This window comes from Pseudorca crassidens, chromosome 2 (genome assembly GCF_039906515.1).
Source record: "Pseudorca crassidens isolate mPseCra1 chromosome 2, mPseCra1.hap1, whole genome shotgun sequence".
NCBI classification, from domain to species: Eukaryota; Metazoa; Chordata; class Mammalia; order Artiodactyla; family Delphinidae; genus Pseudorca; species Pseudorca crassidens.
The window spans coordinates 160,945,110-160,967,945 of NC_090297.1; the positions used below are offsets into that span (position 1 = coordinate 160,945,110).

Consider the following 22,836-nt stretch of genomic DNA (forward strand, 5'->3'; position numbering starts at 1 on the left):
GGTGGTGCCAGGAAATGGGGAGATGGACAAAGGATACACACTTCCAGCTATAAGATGAATGAATTCTGGGAATCTACTGGATAGCATAGTGATCGTAGCTGATAATACTGTATCATATTTAAAAATTGCTACGTGAGTAGATCTTAAATGTTCTCACCACACACACAAAAAAATTTGGTAATTATGTGACCTGATAGACATGTTACCTAACCCTACAGTCAGAATCATTTTGCAATATGTAAGTGTATCAAATCAACACGTTGCACATATTAAACTTATACAATGTTATATGTCAATTACATCTCAATAAAGCTAGAAAAAATATATAAGGAATAGATATTGTTGAAAAGTTGTTTGTAATGTTAAGTTCTGTTTGCTCTATCACATTTTTACTTCAACTTAGAAAGTAATTCTTGAGCACTCAGGCATCAACTAGGAGAAAGAGCATTTGAGCTCAAAAGACCTAAATTTTAGCATCCATCCTGTCATTGGGTGACTATTTTATTAACCTTCTCTGAGCCACAACTGATGCATCATGGAAAGAGGGAGAGGGAAGGAAGTGAGGAGACTACGGAGCTGGATAGTTTCTGTGATCTTTTCAGGCCTAAAATTGTACGGTTGTACTATGCTTAAGGAAGGAATTGGGAAACATGACTCCTATTCTCACAAAGTTTAACATCTAACTGGGAATGTAGGAAGTGAAGACATATAGCTAATTAAAAGAATATTCACCATTGCCAAATGATTGGCGTAGAAAATACCAGTGGCTACTGATTTTACAACAAGGAAGCATCAATCCTAGTCAGGTGGACTTCATCAAAGAAATAAGCTGGGGTTTCCCTGGTGGCGCAGTAGTTGAGAGTCCACCTGCCGATGCAGGGGACACGGGTTCATGCCCCGGTCCGGGAAGATCCCACACGCTGCGGAGCGGCTGGGCCCAAGAGCCATGGCCGCTGAGCCTGCGCGTCCAGAGCCTGTGCTCTGCAACGGGAGAGGCCACAACAGTGAGAGGCCCGCGTACCGGTTAAAAAAAAAAAATAAAGAAATAAGCTGGACTTGGATAGAGAGGATGGGGAAAGATATATTACATTCTTCCATTATGTACCATGAGTACGACAAACACAGAGCACTTTACATATCATCAAGCCTTACCTTATTCATGGAGATAACTCATCCTGACATGTGCTTCTAATCTGGAATGAAACACTTCCAGGGACAGGAAGCTCCAAGCTATGCCAGGGCAGCCTGATACATCCTTGGACCACTCTAATGACAAAGCTCTTCCAGATACTGAGCTATAGTCAGCTTGCCCAATATGACAGGGCTTTCTGTCCTTCCTTCGTCATACTTTACAAAGAACATTTATCTAAATACATCTCCTTAAATACGTAACACTAGGTACTGAAGAAAAATTTAATGAAAATTGACCCTTTCAGATAGTAGTTGGGCTATTTTCTCTCTTGATCAGGCCACATTTTTTTCATCTGACTTAGAGAAGCCATCCCCAAACTTACCTGCTTACCTTTATAATATACCACCTTGTTTTCTTCATCATATAGCAATGTCTGATTTCTGCCATCAAAACTATCACTCTGTTTCTAAAAATAGTAAAATTTAACAGAGCAGTTTATCATAATTTTTCATTAATATTAGTGTTATACCCCTAAAACCTTTTTTTTCCTCCCATGAGAGGTCCTTCTCATTCATAACAGAAATAGTCAAATCACAAAGTAAAATCTGAAGGCAATATCCATTATCTAAGAAAAAGATCTGAAGACTCAAACAAAAAATTTCTGAACCCGAGTTACACAGCCAAAATAATTCTACTAGGAAAATGTGTCTTGGGGCTTCCCTGGTGGTGCAGGGGTTAAGAATCCACCTGTCCATGCAGGAGACACGGGTTCGATCCCTGGTCCAGGAAGATTCCACATGCTGCAGAGCAACTAAGCCCGTGCTCCACAGCTACTGAGTCGGCACTCCAGAGCCCGCGAGCCGCAACTACTGAGCCCGCGTGCCACAACTACTGAAGCCCACACACCTAGAGCCCGTGCTCCACAGCAAGAGAAGCCACCACAATGAGAAGCCCACGCACCATGACGAAGAGTAGCCCTCGCTCGCCGCACCTAGAGAAAGCCTGCGCACAGCAACAAAGACCCAACACGGCCAAAAATAAATAAATTAAACAAATAAAATTTTTTAAAAAAAGAAAAATGTGTATTTCTTTTCAAGGCAAAGTAACAAACTATAACATCTGCAGTTAAAGAAAACAAAAACAAAAGACCAAGAATGATAGTTTAAGTATGTAAGACATTAGTAAAGTACACATTTTTTCTATTTAAGAATTTTATTTCTTCCTAATCCTTAGTGAAATACTACATCTCTTCTACTATATTACTGAATTAAAACATTTTAAATTTATTGAATCAAATGTTTTGAGGATAAAAAATAATAAATTCAAAAAACAATTATTGTATACATGCTATGCTTACAAACGTCATTGGCAATGTAAAACTGTAGAACCAGTGGCTAGTTAGAAGGTAACAAATAAAATATTTCCTATCGTTTTTTTTTTAATTAGAGAAGTTTTTGATAACACGTGCTGTCTCCTACTGTGTACAAAAAAATCTTTTGGCTTACAAAAACTAATTTAAGGGTTGGCAAGCAATGGCCCATGGACCAAATCTGATCCACCACCTGTTTTTGCGCAGCCTGCAAGCTCAGAATATTTTCTTACATTTTTAAAAGGCTGAGGGAAAATAAAAAGAGGAATATTTGGGTACAAGTAAAAATTATACGAAAATCAATGTTCTGTGTCTGTAAACAAAGTTTTATTGGAAGACACCCACACCCGTTCACTTATATATTATCCATGGATGCTTTCCACTATAATGGAAGAGTTAAGGAGTTGCCATGGAGACCATAAGTAACCCTCTCAGCGTGCATTACAAATCGCCAGTAATAATTCATTTTTGCTTCTTGGCCTACAAAGTGTAAAATATGTGGGATTTTACAGAAAAGGTTTGCCGAACTCTGGAATAATTAATATAATGATTCATTATTCCCTGAAGAATTTATGATAATAACAGCTTCTGTGATTCTGAGCTATCAACTGAACTTCTTGAATTTTACCATAATAAAGATTCCTTTTTACCTAGTGTTGTATATTTACAGTACTGTAATAATTTTAAAATATATTTAACAAAGAATACACCATAAAACAGAGAAGGTACAGTTTTCATGCATTATTTAACTCAGTCAACAATTAAACCCTACTGTATACAATGAAGATTTCTAGGGATTCAAAATAAATAAAATGTAATTCCTAGCTCTAAGAAAGTCATACTCTAGTGGGGAGACACAGTACTCTAATAAAGGTTTTTGTCACTAAAGGGAAGGCCAAAGCAATGAAACTAACCTCTACCATTTCATAAAGACATACTGTCATTTTTAAAATATTACCTCTATATGAATTAGTGGCAAGTTATACACTCAAATAAATAAGGCAACAAGGCTTGGCCAACACGTTTATCCATTAATAGTTTTAATAACCTTATGTACATAATCAACCTTGACCAACACACATGTAAGTAAAAATGCTGATTAAGAATTTACTAATTATCCTTCTGAACTTTAGAAGTTAGTTGGCCATCTGGTCCTTAACTATGATAAACAGACACCAACTCATCATAGGTTATTTGTACATAAAGGAAGAGAAATAGTAACTGAATGGTTAATAATGAAGAACATAATAGATAAATACCATCATTAAAAATACATGAATTGTTTTGTTTTGAAGTCTCAAGTGTCCTACAAGTGTCACTTTACTTGGAAGAACACTTCTGAGAAGAACTGTCCCTTGAATCTCCTCAGAGATTCAATCTATTGTAAAAAGTAAATAAATAAATCAAAAATGCATCTGCTTTTCATAATTAGAGTGCCAGGATGTGCATGCAGCTACGAATGTTGGCTGTTTGCCTGCTTCACTTAAAACCAGAAGGAAAGTATAATCCCAATAATGAAGTCTTCTAGCAACTGTTGTGAGCAGACGAGAGAGACGTCTCAACTAGCAACTACCTCCAAATGTAGAGATACATGCACCCCGGTGATTGGAGGTTAGCAATCCTGGTGTGTCTCCTTGCTTTTAGTATTAAATAATTAATGGCATATTTTTTCCTTAATGGAATCCAGGCACATCTGATCAGTCACTGGGATCATTTAGTAATGCAGTCAAAGTTACCATACCGCCATCTTATAAGCTTTGTAATTAGATAATTCGTCACTTTACTAATTCAAAAGATTGCTTTCTTTACTACTTTATAGCATGCTACGGTAGTGAAATTCAACTAAGCTGATCAACAAAAAGGCTCTAAAATTTGGTCCTATATGAACCTGAAACCTCCAGTGGCAAACACACACACTCTTGACCTTTCAAAACAACTGTGGTAATATGTGTCCCACAAATTAGCCTAACAGCAACAGTGAAGTAATAAAGCACCAGTACATCCAGAATGAGAGGGCTAACTGAACGAAAAATTTAAGATTAAAAAACTGAATATATCATAAACAAATTTGTTCTTGCTTTTTACTGAGGTACACCATTCTTTGGCAAGTAAAAAGACCCAATAAGCGTTTACTTAGTAATTTTTTCCTCCATGATGACTTCTATACTTTACTAAAATTATGAGGCTATGGCAGAATATCACATAGACTATTTATTAACACTCGAATGGCACATACCAGGCAAATGCAAGTATAATCTTAAATATATTATCATTTGTGTCTTATTTCTAACATATCTCAATCAAAAATATTAAATTACTATTTCTTTTCATCCTATGAATTAGCAGATTCTCGTTTTAACCCATTCTCCACTGTTTCTCAATAAACAAAAATTCTCCCCCAGTGAAAAAGAATTTACTCAGAATGAAACTGAATGTAAACTTTAAGTATCATAGTACAAAAAGCACCTAAAATTCTCACTTTCAAATCTATACAACCACAGTGTATATTGCAAAACCAGCTCCCCCTAATAGCATTAAAAATTAGAGTTCAGTAGGCAAGCTCTGGAGGTCACAGATGTGCCCTAAAGAGCAAAAATAACATTCTACCAGGAAAATTATTATTTTGTTTAAAAGACAAAAAGAGGGAACATCTTCTCAAACAGATGTGAAATTTCTAATCAAAAAATTCTGTTGCAGTTACATAATATTATCGAGTTAAAAAGTACTTTGCAGAGGTCTGGCAGCACGAACAATGACATCTGTTTTGTGGTCAGGAAGTTCACTTTTATTCTTGTTGCTTCCAATTTGATGTCTGGTTTTGAAACATTTTATGCAACTAGTCCATTTTCTATTATTTTGTTCAGAGCTTATCACATTCTAATCAGTCTACCAAATGCATTTTTAGAAAAGGAAGTTTTAAGTCCAGAAAAAAAAATAAGTATATTGTTCTAGAACTCTGCACAGTGATCGCTAAAAAGTATACTCTATGCATAGAAAATAAGCTCAGAACTAAGTCTACTGACATTAAATTTAGAATAACCATTACCAATAATAACCAGTGTATGTTTGGGGGGATGGAATAGAGACATTCCATGTCATTTCAGTGAACTATGACATAACAACTAACAAAACCCTTACAATTTAATTTCATCCTTTTAAGATTCACGTGTGAGAAACATCTCATTCATCATAGTAAGCTTGCTTTTATATTTCCTACATGAAATCCCAAGGAACTACTCTGAAATCATGGAGTTGCGACGAATGTAGGACATAGTACACGATTTCTGTCCACAATAGCTATGGGCTGAAACCAAGCCAGTTACTAGGGGAAAGGTACTATTTTCTGCCTGCAAAATTTTTTTCTCAACAAGATAGGTAAGTCTCAGCATAGGCATGGGATACCAGCACTGGGCACAACTGTAAGCAACCATCTGAGACTCTGGTTTACAATCAGTTGCAGATTACACTCTTGGCTACATGACAACACAGGGAGACATACAACACTGAAGTTTTATACTAGAATACAAATAAGTATGGGAAATAGGCACAGCAGCAGTAGAAATTAATAACGTGTCAGACACTCTAAGTACTTTAGAGTTAATCCTCACTTTTATCTGTAAATATTATTATTATTATTCCCATTTACAGATGAGGAAATTGAGGTTGAGAGAATTTCACTCACTTGTCTGAAAAAGCAACTTAGCCATCATACTACTGTTCAACCTCCCATTTAAATTTGCCCTCTAACTGTAATTGTCTCACCTTTTAAAGTTTACAGTCATCATTATTTGTATATACATTCTCTATATTTGTAGCAAATGTTTCGAACTCTATCAACAGATTGAACCACAGGAGTTGTCTTGCCAAGATAAATCCATTTTGAAATCTAACCAGAAATCTTATTTCAAAATAGAAATGGAAGGAAAAAAAGTTGGGGAGTGGGAAGGAGGAGGGGCCTGTGGAGATGAAAACATACATCTTCCCTTCTCTAAACAATCTGAAAAAGAGCCAGCAGAGATGAGTCTGGCCTCTATTTTTGATGAATATACAAATAGTCACGCGCCTCCACTGTGCTCACTAACAAGTATCCCCAGTACATCTCCCACCCTTTGGCCACCTTCATTATTGTCAGTGGTGAACCACCACTTTCCTCATACCTTACGCTTTTATTTCCATTCAGCCACACCCCCAAGTAACACACAATCTAAGTTAAAAAAAAAAAACTTATGCAAATAAAGCTTCAAGCAAATCACTCCCACGTTTCCATCCAACCAGATCATCACTCTGCAGCTCGCCAGCTGTAGAAATTCTAGAGGTACTACTACCCTCACTAATTTTCTCTTACTACCTAAAGCAAAACAAACATTTTAAGCATCACGCTTTCATTCAAACTCTTTTTGTAATCACTAAATATAACTGAAACATGTATTCCACTGGTAACAACTGCCTTTTCAAATCTTCTCCATAGGAAGTCAACATATTTTTCTTACCCGGGGGTTAGAGGAGTTAGTACCCCCTCGCTCCCCACAAGTATTTCTAGACCATTCTCTATAATTGTTTCCCAACACCATCTTCTCTTCTGAAATTCATGCCATTAATTTCTGCTTCCTATGTGAAGTCCTCCTTGATCTCCTCCCCTAGAAAAATTTCTTCTTCCTACTTAACTTTTACAACCAGGCAATAAGTTCAGAAGTCAACAGGATATTTTATACAGTAAAGTACTATCTCTAAATCCCAAATTCCAGTTGCTCTGTGTGTGTGTGTGAATGTGGGGATGGGTAGTGGGAGGCTAATACTGGTAACCAGGAAGTGGAGAAAAAAGGAACACTTGGAAATATAACTGGAAAAAAGGCTACACAATAATGTGTTCAGAGTAGTGAAGGGGGACGGGGGGACATTTTCCAAGCAAAACCAAGTCCTGAGCAACAGAAGCACAAGAGGCACTAAGAACCTAGTCCAACAGGAAATATACACTATCTTTCAACAGAAAACCCCAGAGTGTTCAAAATACAAATTGCTAACTTTTGAGGAATTCATCATGGTCTTCTAAGAGAAAAAGCTATCAGCTCAGCAGAGAAGAAATTTGCTCTCAGGACTAAGAACCTTCTCATCCTCCACCAACCCCTTTCCTTTCCAGGCAGTACAAGTTTGATAAATATATGCATAACCCCAAGTAAAACTTTTGACTTGCTGAGGTTCTTTGCCTTGGTAGATAATTTTCAGAGTTAGAATTAACCATGTATTTTGATAACCCTGGACAAGAGTGCTTGCTGCAAACAAAAACAAAACAAAACTTGCATAATTTGATCAGTGAATTCACTAACAGACACCTCTCTCAGGAGGCCAAGAGGCCTGATAGCAAAAGAGTAATTGTAAGGAATGTTTGGAAACCCAAATAAAGGAAAAGAACATCTGTGTGACATCTATCAGATGTAAAACAAGTCTGAAAAGTATTGAAACCAAGTGATGGAAACATGAGGGTTCATTAGAATTGTCTCTCTACTTTTGTGTGTGTTTGGAAAAGTCCATAATCAAAGATTCAAAAAAATTAAGATAGAAACAAATCAGCAAAAGCTCTCAGAATTCCTCTTGTCTTAAATGACAATGAGAGGAGCCAAAACACAAGCTTCTCATGTCTAATACCTGCACAGAACCTGCATGAACATAAGTAAGTGGGAGGAAAAGCAAAACATAAAACAGGCTTTTCTTTTTGAGGCCAGGTGAAGCCAGCTTTCTTTGAAGCGTAAATTAAAAAGTTAGTTCCTGAAGGTGGGAAAGGCAGGTCAGCATAGAACCACTCCTGACAGACTGTACAGGTAGGTGCAGCAAAAGAAAGCAGCACTCTCTGAAGTGCCCATTTCTTCTCTTTGATTAATTCTATGCCAGTAAGATGGGGCGGGGGGCAGTAGATAGGGATAAAATTCCCTGTCCAGCATTCTCCACCCACTTCCAACGCATTTGTCATGGTCGGTGTCATCACACACTTGCAAAGTTATAAGCTCAGTGGCTCATCCCTAAGCTTTGCAGGACACTGATCAGCTTAATTTAAGACTATTCTATTCTTCTTTTAAAAAATGAAGGACAAGGAGGGGGACGGATGGAGGAGGGGAGAAGGAGGAGAGTTTTCTCTTTTAAACACAAATGTATAAGCAGAAAAATCACTACAGTCTATAAAATATAAACAAAACTTCTACAAGGAAGTACAGGAGCCATAGGTTAATGCTGCTTTCCTCTGATTATTAACCTATATTTTAAGGCAGAAATCACAGCTCTGAGTCCAATTCCCCCATACACCACAAAAATGTATACGTTTTACTTTTGTAGCAACAACAAATATAAGTATGTGGGGAGAAGGAAAGCACATTACTAAAATTCTGTCTGCTTAATCATAATGACAGAATTTCCCCCTACACAGCACAGAGAAAAGTTCATTGTAAGATACGTGAGATTAAAATTATTTTAAAAGAAACAAGAGAAATAAGATAGTAATTTACAATTTACATTAAGCAATGAAAGTATTTTTAATTCGTTATTATGAACACTAATAACTCCAGTAATTAGCACTTGAACATTTTTCAACAGGAAACACCAGAAATGAAGTTACAGTCATCATAAGGTATATTTTTATCTTTCAGTAGGTGTTACGTTGTATAGCATGTAACATCAAAAGAGCCTGTATGCACTGTATACGCAGCGTTACTATAGGTTGTAATTTTCAGAAGCATATGAAATAAACATGAGAAACTTCTCAGATGCATTATAAACAACATTTACATTTTGAAATCAATTTTAATTAATAGACAAACCAGAATGTAATGCTAAGATGATATTATCGGAAAATCGTAAGAGCATACCTAAAAGAATAAAACTACATTTGGGAAAAACAAGAATAAATCTGTAGCAATCACACTAATCACATTTAAATTCTTAGAAAATAAGCAGGTTATAAAACATACTTTAAAAATATTCACAAGATAAATATATCATTGGATGTGTGCATATAAATTGTAAAATTGACAAAATCACCCTCAAATGTAAAATTTTACTTATTATTAAAAATATGATCAATATTTAAACAAATCCAAACACACAATATGAGAAAGTAAGGACGGCAAACACATGATAATAACAAAGGATATACTGGTTCCTCTGTCCCTATCCCAGGGTAGATATCAAGAATCAATCAGGGACTTCCCTGGTGGCACACTTGTTAAGAATCCACCTGCCAATGCAGGGGACATGGGTCCAAGCCCTGGTCCAGGAAGATCCCACATGCTGCAGAGCAACTAAGCCTGTGCACCACAACTACTGAACCGGCACTCTAGAGCCCGTGAGCTACAACTACTGAGCCCACGTGCCACAACTACTGAAGCCCACACACCTAGAGCCCGTGCTCCACAACAAGAGAAGCCACTGCAATGAGAAGCCCACGTACCACAACAAAGAGTAGCCCCTGCTCGCTGCAACTAGAGAAAGCCACACACAGCAACAAAGACCCAAGACAGCCAAAAATAAATAAATGGATAAATAAATTATAAAAGAAAAAGAATCAATCAGTGCATTCTTTCTCTCTGGACCCAAACAAACCCTCAGAAGCACTTCCAAAAAGAGCACTCAGGTACCCATTACCAAGAGACCACAATGAAATATTAAATTATACCTATTTTCTACCCCTAATCTAAGATTTTCATGACTTAAAACATTTAAACAAATGTTTTGGCAATTTGGGCAATTATTTTAAAATCAGAAATGGTTATATTTTCATATCATTTAAAATTCACTTAATCAAGAAACGGATTCCAATGATTTCTTTCACTTCAAGGAAGGTTACATTGCTGAAACAACCATCACAAAACGAAATGGACTCAATGGCAAACTTAAATCCATTCATAAAAAATAATGGAATATGTTACTTTCTTTTGAGAAAAGAAAGCACACTCTTTTGAGGGTGTGCTTTGAGAGCTGACAATGAACATACTTGGGCCATTAGTAAGAATACTGATAAAGCAGAAAAAATAATACTCTTTTCAATATAAGCAATACATTCTCCCATTCTCTACTCAGTAAAGCAGGGGACTGATAAAGGCATGAAGGGTCCTGGATTTTCACGGATCAACAAGGAAATAAGGAGTAAAGCGTTGATTTATGGCATTAGCAAAGATACCAAAGTTAACACTTACTTTTGCAAAGGCTTCAAAAATGTCAAAGGAAGGTGGCAGCTGAGAAGCATCCTGTATTTCTTCTCTCATGAAGTGTTGAAATGTCAATACAAGTTGCCTGAGGCCCTCTTTCTTATCTTCAGTCAGTTTGTTAATATCTTTTTTAAAGATAAAATAAATAGTACAATCACACTGTGAACTTTCAATGGATAATTTTCAGGTGTTCAATGGTAGCTGTTAAGGCAGATATTTCCTACCCAGATTCCATTCTGACAGAGATCAAATGCATCTTTTTATTTTTTGACAACTACAAATCATTATCATACATTATCAATCAAATTCTGCCAAACGTTATCTACAAAATAAGATCAAACACCTAGCAAAACAAAATAAATACACAAACTGATGAAAAAACATTAAAACCAAAATCAGTAATGATGTGTGTTAGCAGATTTTCTACATCCTTCTGCACACATGTTCAAACCACCATACATGCTTATTTAGTTAGTGAATTTAAGTAGACTTTTCCATGAAACAATTTACAGCCAGGTCATAACTAACTGATAAACAGTATCATCTCAAAGACAAAAAAAACCTAAAGCAAGAACAGAAAAGTTCAGTTAAATTAAGTTCAAATTGGTGAAATTGGTCAAGTAGAAAGTACATCAAGAAAAAAACATGAATCAACCAAAGAAATCTCATTTTCAAGTTCTTTTCAGGTTGAATAATAAACAAAATATGATACTGCTTCAACCCAAACAGAAGGAGAAAGTTCCAAAGCCAATATCACCCCTTTAAAAACTCAGTTTCATTCATACCACAAAGGGGTGTGAGGACTAGGAGTGCACAGTTGAATTAATAACGTTTGAGAGCACTTCACTTAAGGCAGCGTGTATGACACTGCTACTGAGCAGGGCTAATGTTCATAGTAAAACTCACTGCAAGAGATGTTAGTTACCTAGCAGTAATATAAGAAGAAAAAAATAGGGCTTCCCTGGCGGCGTAGTGGTTGAGAGTCCGCCTGCCGATGCAGGGGACATGGGTTCGTGCCCCGGTCCGGGAAGATCCCACATGCCGCAGAGCAGCTGGGCCCATGAGCCATGGCCGCTGAGCCTGCGCATCCGGAGCCTGTGCTCCGCAACGGGAGAGGCCACAGCAGTGAGAGGCCCGCGTACCGCAAAAAAAAAAAAAAAAAAAAAGAAGAAAAAAATGACTAGTTCTCTATTAAAACTTGAAAAGATAGATCAAGATGAAACTACAGCATAACTCTGTTGCTCATGTCAGGTCTACATATTTTCTTTAAATTACTTGTTCAACAGAATAAATTAACCCAATGATTCCTTAAATAATAATTTATTATCATTGGCACTTAGGATTCCATAACCATAAATCCGTACTAGATGATTTTATTTGTCTCCATCTAGAAATATTAAACTGTGTAGCACATTTACTCCATGAGCTCTTGCTACGTTTGACTTAAAAGTCATTTACAACTTCAACAAAGAGGATCTGTGATCTGTGCCAATAGAAAGAAACGTAAACGCTACGTTCACTTCACACTCAGATTTGCAAAGCCTCTCAGTATTAAGGAGGTTGGCCACCACCATGGTAGTTCAGGAAAAGAACAACGCTCAGTGCTGTCAGAGAGCCTAAGTCATCGGTACTTTCTACTTTCCTTATTATCTAAATGTTCCCTGGAGCCCCCATTCACATTACTGTTCCCTAACATCAAAAAGAAACCAAGAGTAGGAAAAAGGGAAAGAGGAGGAAAAACAGAAGTAAAATGTATTCTGCTAGCTGGACAGAGGGTTATACTCCCCTCACTGCCTAACTTGGACACCTCTATGGCACCTCACAAACTCCTATAGGGCCAAAGCTACCCTAGAATAAATTAAATAAGCTAATGTGTCTATATAAAAGCATGAAAAGGTTTGCTGCCTCACATAATAAAGAGACAGAAAAACAAAGTTTAAAAAAAAAAAAAGGCAACTCATCAGCTCAGCAAATAAATGATAGAACTTAAGATGCTGATAGAGAATCACTTACTTGACTCCAGATCATAAAATGAGTAAAGTTTCTCCGATTCAGAGGGTGTTTCTTCCATCTATGAAGAAAGGGGGAAAACACCAAAAACGATTTCAAGTGCTCCAATATATAAATGAATATGTTTGCATATCTTTAAATATTCAAATGGAAGTCCGTTAAAAAGATAATTTTCTATATTATCCTTCTCATCATTCTTAGAGTTAAATTATTCAATCAGTCACAACTTTAAAATCTGTGTTGCAACTTGACCCACCAATTTAATTTCCAAACACAAAATTCTTTTACAAGAAGTTTCCATTTTTTTCCCCAATTCTACCACAGACTTGTATCACTGTAAGGAATTTACTACTAATTATTATAGAAAAGCAAAGATGGATGAATAAAAATAAGAGTTTATTACAAACTGTGCAACCTTGGGCACGTTACTTAAACTTGAGGTGTCAATTTCCTTATGCGAAACACAGGAGTAATAATAGCACTGAGTTGTTGTGGGATGAAATAAGGTATATCTTGTAAAGCAATTAGCACAGGGCCTAGGAATAGTTAAGTGCTCAACAGAAAGTAGCTATCATTACAGTTAGTTTCTATTAGATTCTGATTCCATAGGTCGGGGTGAAGACTGAGAACTAGAGCCCTGGGTGATTCTGAAGCAACCCATTTCTGCTCTAACAGTGGTTCTCTATCTATTCAATACTAATAAAGCAAAAAAAAAGTTCAGACTCAAATATAATATTATTATACTTTTAATATCCAGTGATTAAAGAAACGCATAATGACAAAGTTGCTCTGAATTTATTAAAGCTCTGAAATAAATTTGTGTATTTTAGTTCAACACAATATGTACATTTAAAAATAGTAGTAAGTATATGTGACAGATGTTGAATATTCAGTCCAAAGACAATGCCAATTTGGCATTCTAAATCCATTTTTCTTTTAGTAAAGATGTAGTTGATATATAACATTGCACCAGTTTTAGGTATATACTTTTACATCCCTAAATTCCTCTGTGAAATTTTATTGCCAAAAGAAGTTAACAGACAACAGGACACAAGAGAGCTGAAGCCTGCAATAAAGAGATATTCACTCTAAAGCCTGGCAAAAAAAAAAAAAAAAAAAACCAAAACTGGAAGGTGTCGCCAGAGGGGGATTTCAGGGAATCCACTAGCTGCTTTGGCAGAGTAGGGAAAGGGACTGGAGAAACAATTTCAGTGAATGTTGGCTTAAAAAAAAAACGAAAAGAAAAAAAGATAAGTACCCTTCCTTGTAAGATTAATTATCATCTAATTAAAATCTCACTTGAAGAGGCAACCAAAAGAATTATATACTTGCCCTGTGCATTAGTTCTCAGTAGAAAAGTAATAAAGGCAATGTAACAGGCATCACTAACATCTCATGTCCCAAACATAGGACTTTAGGTTTCTATTCACAGGAGATCACACACAGGGTCTTCAAAGAGGGACGGTGCACTTTATCACTGCTGTGATTAATAGGAAAACAAGTCTTGTCTTAAGACACTCCCTGGAATAATCCACCTTCTACCTTAACATGGATTTAAATTCAGTCTTAAATATGAATAATACATGCAATTGCAAGCGCTTATGCTAAATTAAAACCCAAGCATATTTCACAAGTTTTATACTCACAAGTTTGAAAACAACTCTGCCAAGAAGTCGGACAGAGTCGGGAGGATATCTGGGTTTGCAGCTTTTAAGGCATTTGCATTCTCGCTTGTGGTCCTGCCAAGCTTTTTTCTGTTAAGACAAGAGTGAGGAGGGCATATAAGACATAAAAATTTAACTTTCATTTACACTGGTTTTGAATGTTGTGAGTCATCAACATTAATTTCAACAGCCTAAATATAACTGCAAATAGAAAATGAAAGCAATATTCTAATACTATTAATGATCCAGGATTCAGTATGCAATTACCAGGCATGGACATCAAGAACTTCCATTTCACCTCTGTCCTTCAATTTGTCCCTTGGTTATTACCTAACTGGTAGAGTCCAAAGAAAGATTCATTATGTCTTTCTTAATAATTCATAAGATAGCCTTTTAGGTGATTAAATAGGATTCAATAATAGACAGTGATTTTGAATACAAAAAGAAAATATCACTCCAAATTAGAAAACAAAACACATGGTTCAAAAAAATCAAAACAGGGCTGATAGCTTTCTGAATTTCTGCGCTATTACAGTAAGTATAGAAATATCAGGAGGGCTAACATAAAAAATAGAAAACCTTTTTGTTTTTTTAAGACAAGATAGAAAGGGGTTATTAGCTAAAATGACCAAATGCCATTTTTACCCAGGACCATCTTGGTTTACTTATGTTGTACTGGCCTAATTATTAATACTGTCCCTTTCCATTCTGAAAAGTGTGGTTTGGATGATAAATTATATAGTCACTTTTCCCAGGATCCTAGCCATGTGCTAGTGGGGCTGAAGAGACCACAGAGCCAGTCACCAATCTCGCAACACGAGGAATAAGAGGACTAAATGGATGGACATTATCCTTGAGTCTGATGTCAGAAATGCCATGACTCCCTTTACATGGGATTACTTCTATATGGAAATAAAATCCAGAGTATCCAATATTTAACCCTGGCAAGTGGAAGACAGCTAAAGCAAATATCTAGTATGTTCTTTTCCAGATGAGAGCTGGAAGTTCAATCACTCCCAAATTCTGGGCCTATAAAATCCCCATAGAAGAGGTTTCTCTTTTCCACTTACAGCACAACATGCAGCACAACCAAGACAGTAGCTGCAGCTACTTTGAAATTGTGACTCAGATTCAAGTTCAAGACAGCATTTTGCTCAGAAAGACTGCCTGTGTCAGGTTGCTGGGTGAAGGCGTGGTTTGTCTGCTGCTATTTCCTTGTAAACCAAATCTTGGAGACACTGTTTACAAGGGGTACTTCTTTTATCAACTCTATTCACAGTTGCCTCATTTCATTCCTTCATATCCACTATGGCAATGCTCTTAATGTGTTTTTTTTTTTTTAGTGTTTATACTTTACTCATTTCTAAATAAAACTGAGTTGCTTTCAAAGTAAAGATGAGTATGAAATAAGGTTGTAAAATTAGAAACAGAAAATGTAAAAATTATGGAAAAAAAAGTCCTCTAGCATTTACTTAGCATTCTACAGTGTTAGACACATGACTAAGCAATTAAAAAATATTTTATTTGACTTTCACAATAATCCAAATGGTAGATACTGTCATCCTTATATTAAAGGTGAAAAAAGTAAGGCTCAAGAGCTGGGATCTAACTACCAAGCTACATAAATATAAAGGGGGAGAGTATAAATTCTTAGTAAGCTAAACAGGAGAGCTAAGCAATTATCGTGCTTGTGTGCAACGATTATTTGAGCTGCCTCACAGGCAAGGCAAAAAGAAAGCATAATGGCTTAAGTAATTCTCATCTTTATCATATACATAATTCTTTATCATATATATAATTCTTATATATTATATATATAATTCTTATATATTATATATATATAATTCTTATATATTATATATATAATATATAATTCTCATGTATATCTCATATCTCATATATATAATTCTTATATATTATATATATAATATATAATTCTCATGTATATCAGAAGGAAGAAAACCTAATACCACAAATATGGTTGAAAGATAAAGGACAAACTAGGAAAAGAAAATTTTAAATACGTATGTAGATAGTGTTAACTGTCACCAAAATACAAAGAGGTCTTATAAAATAACTAAGAAAAGGGTGAATATTTCCATAAAAATAGTAAAAAAAGTGAAGGACATGAAGAGAAAATTCATGCCTAAAAAAGAAATGCCAATAAACAAAAACTAAAAACCAAACAAGTGATCAAAGAAATGTTAATAGAAACAAGATAACATAGGTGACCCATTAGTATAGCAAAGATAAATGAAAATATTAATTCAGAAGTCTCTAGGGTGTAGGGAAGTGGGGACTTTCTAACCTTGTCCTTGGAATCGTAAGTTTCCCTAATCTTTCTGATGGGTGTTTGGTAGTAAATATCGGGATTTTCAATGTGCATTTTGCTGGCACAGAAATAATATTTATAATGCAATTAATCCTAGTTTAAATGATGTACATAAATAAGCTTAAGAATGCTCATTGTAGATTTGCTAAAATACTGGAAATTGGCAATAATTTTCCAGCTTTTCCTATAAGAAAAAGCTACTTTTGTTTTTCTCTTTATACTTTCCCAATACTGTTATCTTTGACTAATATCATGTATTATATTTATAAATAAAAGCAAAACATAATTATCTTTCTTATATCTAATAACTGTGATTCGGGGAGAAGCATTTTTATGTGAAAAAGAAAGCAAAATCACGGTTACTAAACAACTTTTTTTTTTTTTTTTTTTTTTTTTTTTTGCGGTACGCGGGCCTCTCACTGTCGTGGCCTCTCCCGTTGCGGAGCACAGGCTCCGGACTCGCAGGCTCAGCGGCCATGGCTCACGTGCTCAGCCGCTCCAAGCCACGTGGGATCCTCCCGGACCGGGGCACGAACCCGTATCCCCTGCATCGGCAGGCGGACCTTCAACCACTGCGCTACCAGGGAAGCCCTAAAAAACAACTTTTTAACGTTTGTTTATTTTGGAAAACCTGGTTGTAACTCAAAAAATCTTTTAAATGTATTAATTTTTAAATGTTAAAAAAATGCTTCAATGAATTCTTTTGTAATACCAATGAAATCTTTTGTAACGCAAAGACTTAGTAAACTTTTATCAATTTTTAAATATTATTTTATTTTTAGCTTTGTTTATGTCTGGTTTTCTTAAATAAGTATACTACCAGCTAGGCGCAGCATGCGTGTAACAGGTGTTCAATAGATATCTGATGATTTATTCTAAAATCAGTACCACTTAGGAGATATAATTTACTATATATTTACCACTGTTTATTTGAAATTAAAGCCATGCAAAAAGGTCAGGAAAATCCCTAGCAATTCTTGCTTTGGCCAGTCTGAGACGGTTTTGATTGCTTAATTATGAAAGGAGAAGATTGATGAGATGTTACAATAGAAAGAGAAAATCCATTTATTTCTTCTTTCTTACACAAAATAACCTTTACACTATTATTGTAACATTTCCCTCCCTGCCTTGGATACAAAGCCACTACAGCTCAATAACCCATTTAAATACTATTTAACATTGAATTTTAGTTGGATTAAATACTCATTTTAGGGCAGCTTATTATTTTGTGGGATGGAATGTGGGAAGGATCAATACATATTAAATCCAGTTTCAGTAAAACACATCTAATTCACAATCAGGGCTCACTAGACGTTTATTCTGTAAGAGGACTGGATTCATTCATATCTAAGGTAACCTCTCAATGATAAAAATCTATGATTCTGTAATCCCCATTCATAACAAATAATCTGAATTATGTCAAAAAGGCTTGAAACCTCCCCATGTTAGGCTTACAGAGAACTGAAAATTTGGAATGGTATTTTCCTCAGATTTGGGGATATTTAAAAGAAATTGCCTTAAAATATGTAAAAAAGAAACGAATTCTTTTAAGCCAGCTTATTCAACAAGCTCATTTTGTGACTAATAAACACTATTAATTGAACATTTTCTATGTGAAATATTGTCATGATTTTTTTTAACCACATGTTCATGACTCATTCCGCTCTCAATCAATCATCTACAGAGGTCTGCTATAGGCAAAACTTAGGATAGTTGAGCTGCCATGCAACTTGCAGGAAAGAAAAGAGACTCAACAGTCTTCCATTCACTTACAGGCTGCTTAACAGCAAATAAATAATATCTTCTGTATGCATCAAATGTAGTACACTAATGAATTACAGGTTGACAGATGCATGAAGACCTGAAAAGCTGGAATCTGGGAAAAGAAAACTGGAAAGCTAAGCACGCTGGCTAACAAGCTATAGTTGACTGACAGGTATTGATTAAAATCTTGCGTAAAACCTCCTTAGAGCACACTAGAGACCTAGCGATAGACATTAGACTTAGCACTTTAAAAGCTTTCTGGATGCTGTAACAAACGTAGGACAAGAGTGCCTCCCCACTAGCCTTAATCAAATTAGACCGATAGGGCCAAATATAAAGACAGAATAAGGCAGGAGGATGGTCATAGGGCAAGAAGTTGACAAAAGAAACAAGAATAAAGTATTACTCCTTAGGAAAATGGGTATTACACTTTCTTGGTTAATTGACGAACCTTATAATAAATAAAAACATTAGAGTCCCAAAGTAAGTCAATCTAGTACAAGGTTCAGGTCAAATCCATTTTGCCACTTGTTTCTGTAAAGTTTTATTGAAACATAGTCAATTCATGGTATTACACTCACTAATTTCATACTATGACAACAGAGTTGAATAGTTATGACAAATCCTATGGCCCACAAAGCCTAACATGTTTATCATCTGGCCCTCTACCGAAAAAGCTTGCCAATCTCTGATCTAGTGAGAGGTCATATCAAGATGGAATGACCTAATTGATACATTTTAGCTGGAAGGGCAAAATAAATCATTCACCTCTAAGGACTTCTTTGAAAGAAACTTCCATGCTAGATTGATCAAAATGTCAACGCCGAGTTCTAGTGCAACATGGCAGATGGGGCACATGCATTTCATCTCCCCAACACAAGTAATTATCAGGTTTTTAACTCCCAAAGTGAACCGGAAGGGCCATCAATGGATGAGGTGTTTAACCTCATTTCCATTAAGTCAGAAAGTTGGGGTAAGAGAACAGGCTACAGAAACAGGGCAAAGGAGGCCGCCTCAAAGTGGCAGGTAACTTTGGAGGCAGTTACCTGCAAAGTCTTTGACTCCTGCCAAACAGAACTCCAACAAGAATTTAGAATTGAAGACTACGTATGGGACAGAGAATGGGATTGAAAAGTGACTGAAAAAGAGACAGTGAACCAGAAGTCTGTATACCAGAGGGTCCCAAAACACCTTCTTACTATTGGCACGATTTTGAGTAAGCAGTGGAGTGTTAAAATGGAGACTCTAGTTGAATGTAACGCTAAGAATATCACTGATCTAGACCATTTCTTCAGCCTTCTGTTTGGTCTTCCCTCCCCAATGCTTACCATCTTATAATGGTTCCCTCAAACAGCAGTCTTATTCTTTGAGTGGCTGAAAGGTTGTGAACACTTTATTACAGAGGAAGAAGTAAGAACTATGCATACTTAATGGCTCTGCAGTGAGCAATATTTTTTAAGGAATGTATTGAGATATAAATTACAATAAAATGGACCCATTTTAAGAGTATAGTTTTATGTAACCAACACCAAAATTAAGATATAGATTGTCATTACTCCCACAAATTCCTTTGTGGGCCTTTACTTTCAACCCCTCAATCCCTGGCAACCAGTAATCTGGTCTCCATCATTACAGACTAGTTGTGCCTGTCCCAGAACAGTACTACTTCTTTCTATCTGGCTTTATTTCCTCCATATAATGTTTCTGAGATTCACTCATGTTGCTGTATATATCAATAGTTCTCTTTTATGGCTGAGTAATAGTAAATTGTGGGTGTATCTATGTGTGTATACACACACACACACACACACACACACACACACACGCACTACCTAGGAGTAGAATTGATGGGTTAGTTGGTAAGTGCACATTTAACACTTTTAGAAACTACCAAACTTTTCCAAAGCAGTTGTAACATATCACATTCCCACCAGCAGAGTATGAGGTTCCAGTTGTTCTTCCTTGTATGCACTTGGTATAGTCAGTCTTTCTCATTTTAGCCTTTCTAGTGGGTATGTAATGGCATCTCATTGTGGTTTTCATTTTCATTTCTCTGATGTCTAATGATGTTAAGCATCTTCTACTGTATATCTTACTGAAGGGTCTATTCAAAGCTTTTGTCCATTTTACTGGATAATCTTACTACTGAATTGTAAGCACTGTTTAAAAATTATGGATACAACTCTTTGGTTGGATATATATGCATTACAAATATTTTCCCCAGCCTGTGGTTTGTCTTTTCATTTTCTTAGTCATGTCTTCAAAGAGCAGAAGGGTTCAACTTTGCTAAAGTTCACTTTATCAATGTCTTGTATAGTGAGTGCTTTCTGTGTCCAGCCTGAGAAACTTGACCTACCCCGGGTCCAAAGATTTTCTCCTAAGTTTTCTTCTAAAAGTTTTAGAGCTTTAGCTTTTAAGTCTGTAATCTATTATGAGACTTTGATGGGGGAAAACTGTATTTATATAATTTCTTTTCCATGTGCATATCTACCACAATTTGTTGAAAACACTATCCTTTCAACATTGAATTACCTTGGCACCTCTGTAGAAAATCAACTGGCTATACATGTGTGGGGTTGCATTTATATTTTTTAAATTTTCTGTATATTATGATAGTATGACATCTTAAAAACCTTGCTGGCTGGAAAGAGAGACTGCCCATCCCAGAGCTAGGCAATTCTTAGAGACAGCAAAAGGCTCAGCAGGGAGCATGCCTTTGATATGCAAACTAACCAATCCAGAGCCCTACCTCCCTCCATCAGCTTTAAAATTCATAGAGCCAGGTACCAGGAATGGAGAGGCCACTCCTATAGCTCAAAGCCCTCTGGAATTATTCAAATTAGCCAATCCTAAACTGTTTACCTTACCCTGCCTTGCCTTTCCTGAGGAAACCTTTTTTTTTTTTAAGTTTTATTGGAGTATAGTTGCTTTACAATGTTGTGTTAGTTTCTACTGTACAGCAAAGTGAATCAGCTATAGGTATACATATATCCCCTATGTTTTGGATTTCCTTCCCATTTAGGTCACCACAGAGCATTGCATAGAGTTCCCTGTGCTATACAGTAGGTTCTCATTAGTTATCTATTTTATACATAGTATCAATAGTATATATATGTCAATCCCAACCTCCCAATTCATCCCACCCCCCCCTTTGTTCTCTACGTCTGTGTCTCTATTTCTGTTTTGTAAATAAGAGCGTCTATTCCAATTTTTTCAGATTCCACATGTATGCATTAATATACGATGTTGGTTTTTCTCTTTCTGACTTACTTCACTCTGTATGACAGTCTCAAGGTCCATCCACGTCTCTACAAATGACCCAATTTCGTTCCTTTTTATGGCTGAGTAATCCTGCGGAAACCTTAATAAAGACTCTAGCCTCAGTTTTCCCCTTTCTCCTCCTTTCTGCCTCCAGACCACCCTGAGGCTTCCCGCACAGGATGCTGTGCGGCAATCCATCGCTCCTGTTTCTAGGATCTCTGAGGGTAATAAACTTTTTCCTGAGCCTCTCTGAGTCCTCTCTTTTGGCCATAGCTATCACATAAAAGAACACAGAACAGGGCCAATTTCTAGACTCTCTATTCCAGGGGTCCCCAGCCCCCGGGCCGCGGACCGGTACCAGTCCACAGCCTGTTAAGAACCCGAGACGCACAGCGGGAGGTGAGCGGGGGGGGGGGGGCGAGCGAGCGAAGCTTCATCTGCCACTCCCCATCGCTCCCCACCGCTCACATTACTGCCTGCACCACCCCCCAACCCCATCCATGGAAAAACTGTCTTCCACGAAACCAGCCCCTGGTGCCAAAAAGGTTGGGGACCGTCACTCTATTCTATTCATTGCTCTATACGCCTAACCTAACACCACTGTCTTCATTACTGTAGCTTCAGAGTAAGTGTTTAAATCAAGCGGTCTAAGTCCTCCAACTTTGCTCTTCTTCTACATAAGGGACTCAGTTTCTAAGTCTTTTGCATTTCCACATAAATTTCAGTCAGCTTATCCATCCGTGGGACTTTAAATGGGACTGCATTGAATCTGAATCTAGAAAGTGATATTTTAAAAATCACTTATGACTTTTTACTGATTTTGACTTTTTAAAATCATTACGCGGGACTTAGTTTTGTGTTCTAGAACAGCATGTAAATATCACTAACCTTGACAATATAAAAGTAAAGGTACAGCTGGCAAATTATGGAAAATAGAGTGATAAGAGAGGAAAGAGTGGGAATACTAGTATCTTCACCTTAAAGGTAGGGAATCAAAAGATACGATCTACAATTGATAAACACAGATGGAGGCTTGCACATATTGTTTAAAGTTACAGACATGAGAAAAGGAAATTGAACCTAATAGACATATAACAGTTACTGCAAATCTA

General features: G+C 36.4%; 1 protein-coding gene across 3 annotated transcripts in view; it reads right to left on the bottom strand.

The window, feature by feature from the left end:
• The window catches only part of SMYD3 (SET and MYND domain containing 3), a 714,589-nt gene that overhangs the window by 504,782 nt on the left and 186,971 nt on the right, over positions 1–22,836 (bottom strand). For all 3 annotated transcript variants that reach the window (XM_067729540.1, XM_067729539.1, XM_067729542.1), the window contains 3 exons: positions 14,350–14,457; positions 12,707–12,764; positions 10,682–10,818 (listed from right to left, as the gene is read on the bottom strand). In XM_067729540.1, coding sequence (XP_067585641.1) covers positions 10,682–10,818; positions 12,707–12,764; positions 14,350–14,457 — 303 coding nt within the window. The remainder of the gene's footprint in view (positions 1–10,681; positions 10,819–12,706; positions 12,765–14,349; positions 14,458–22,836) is intronic.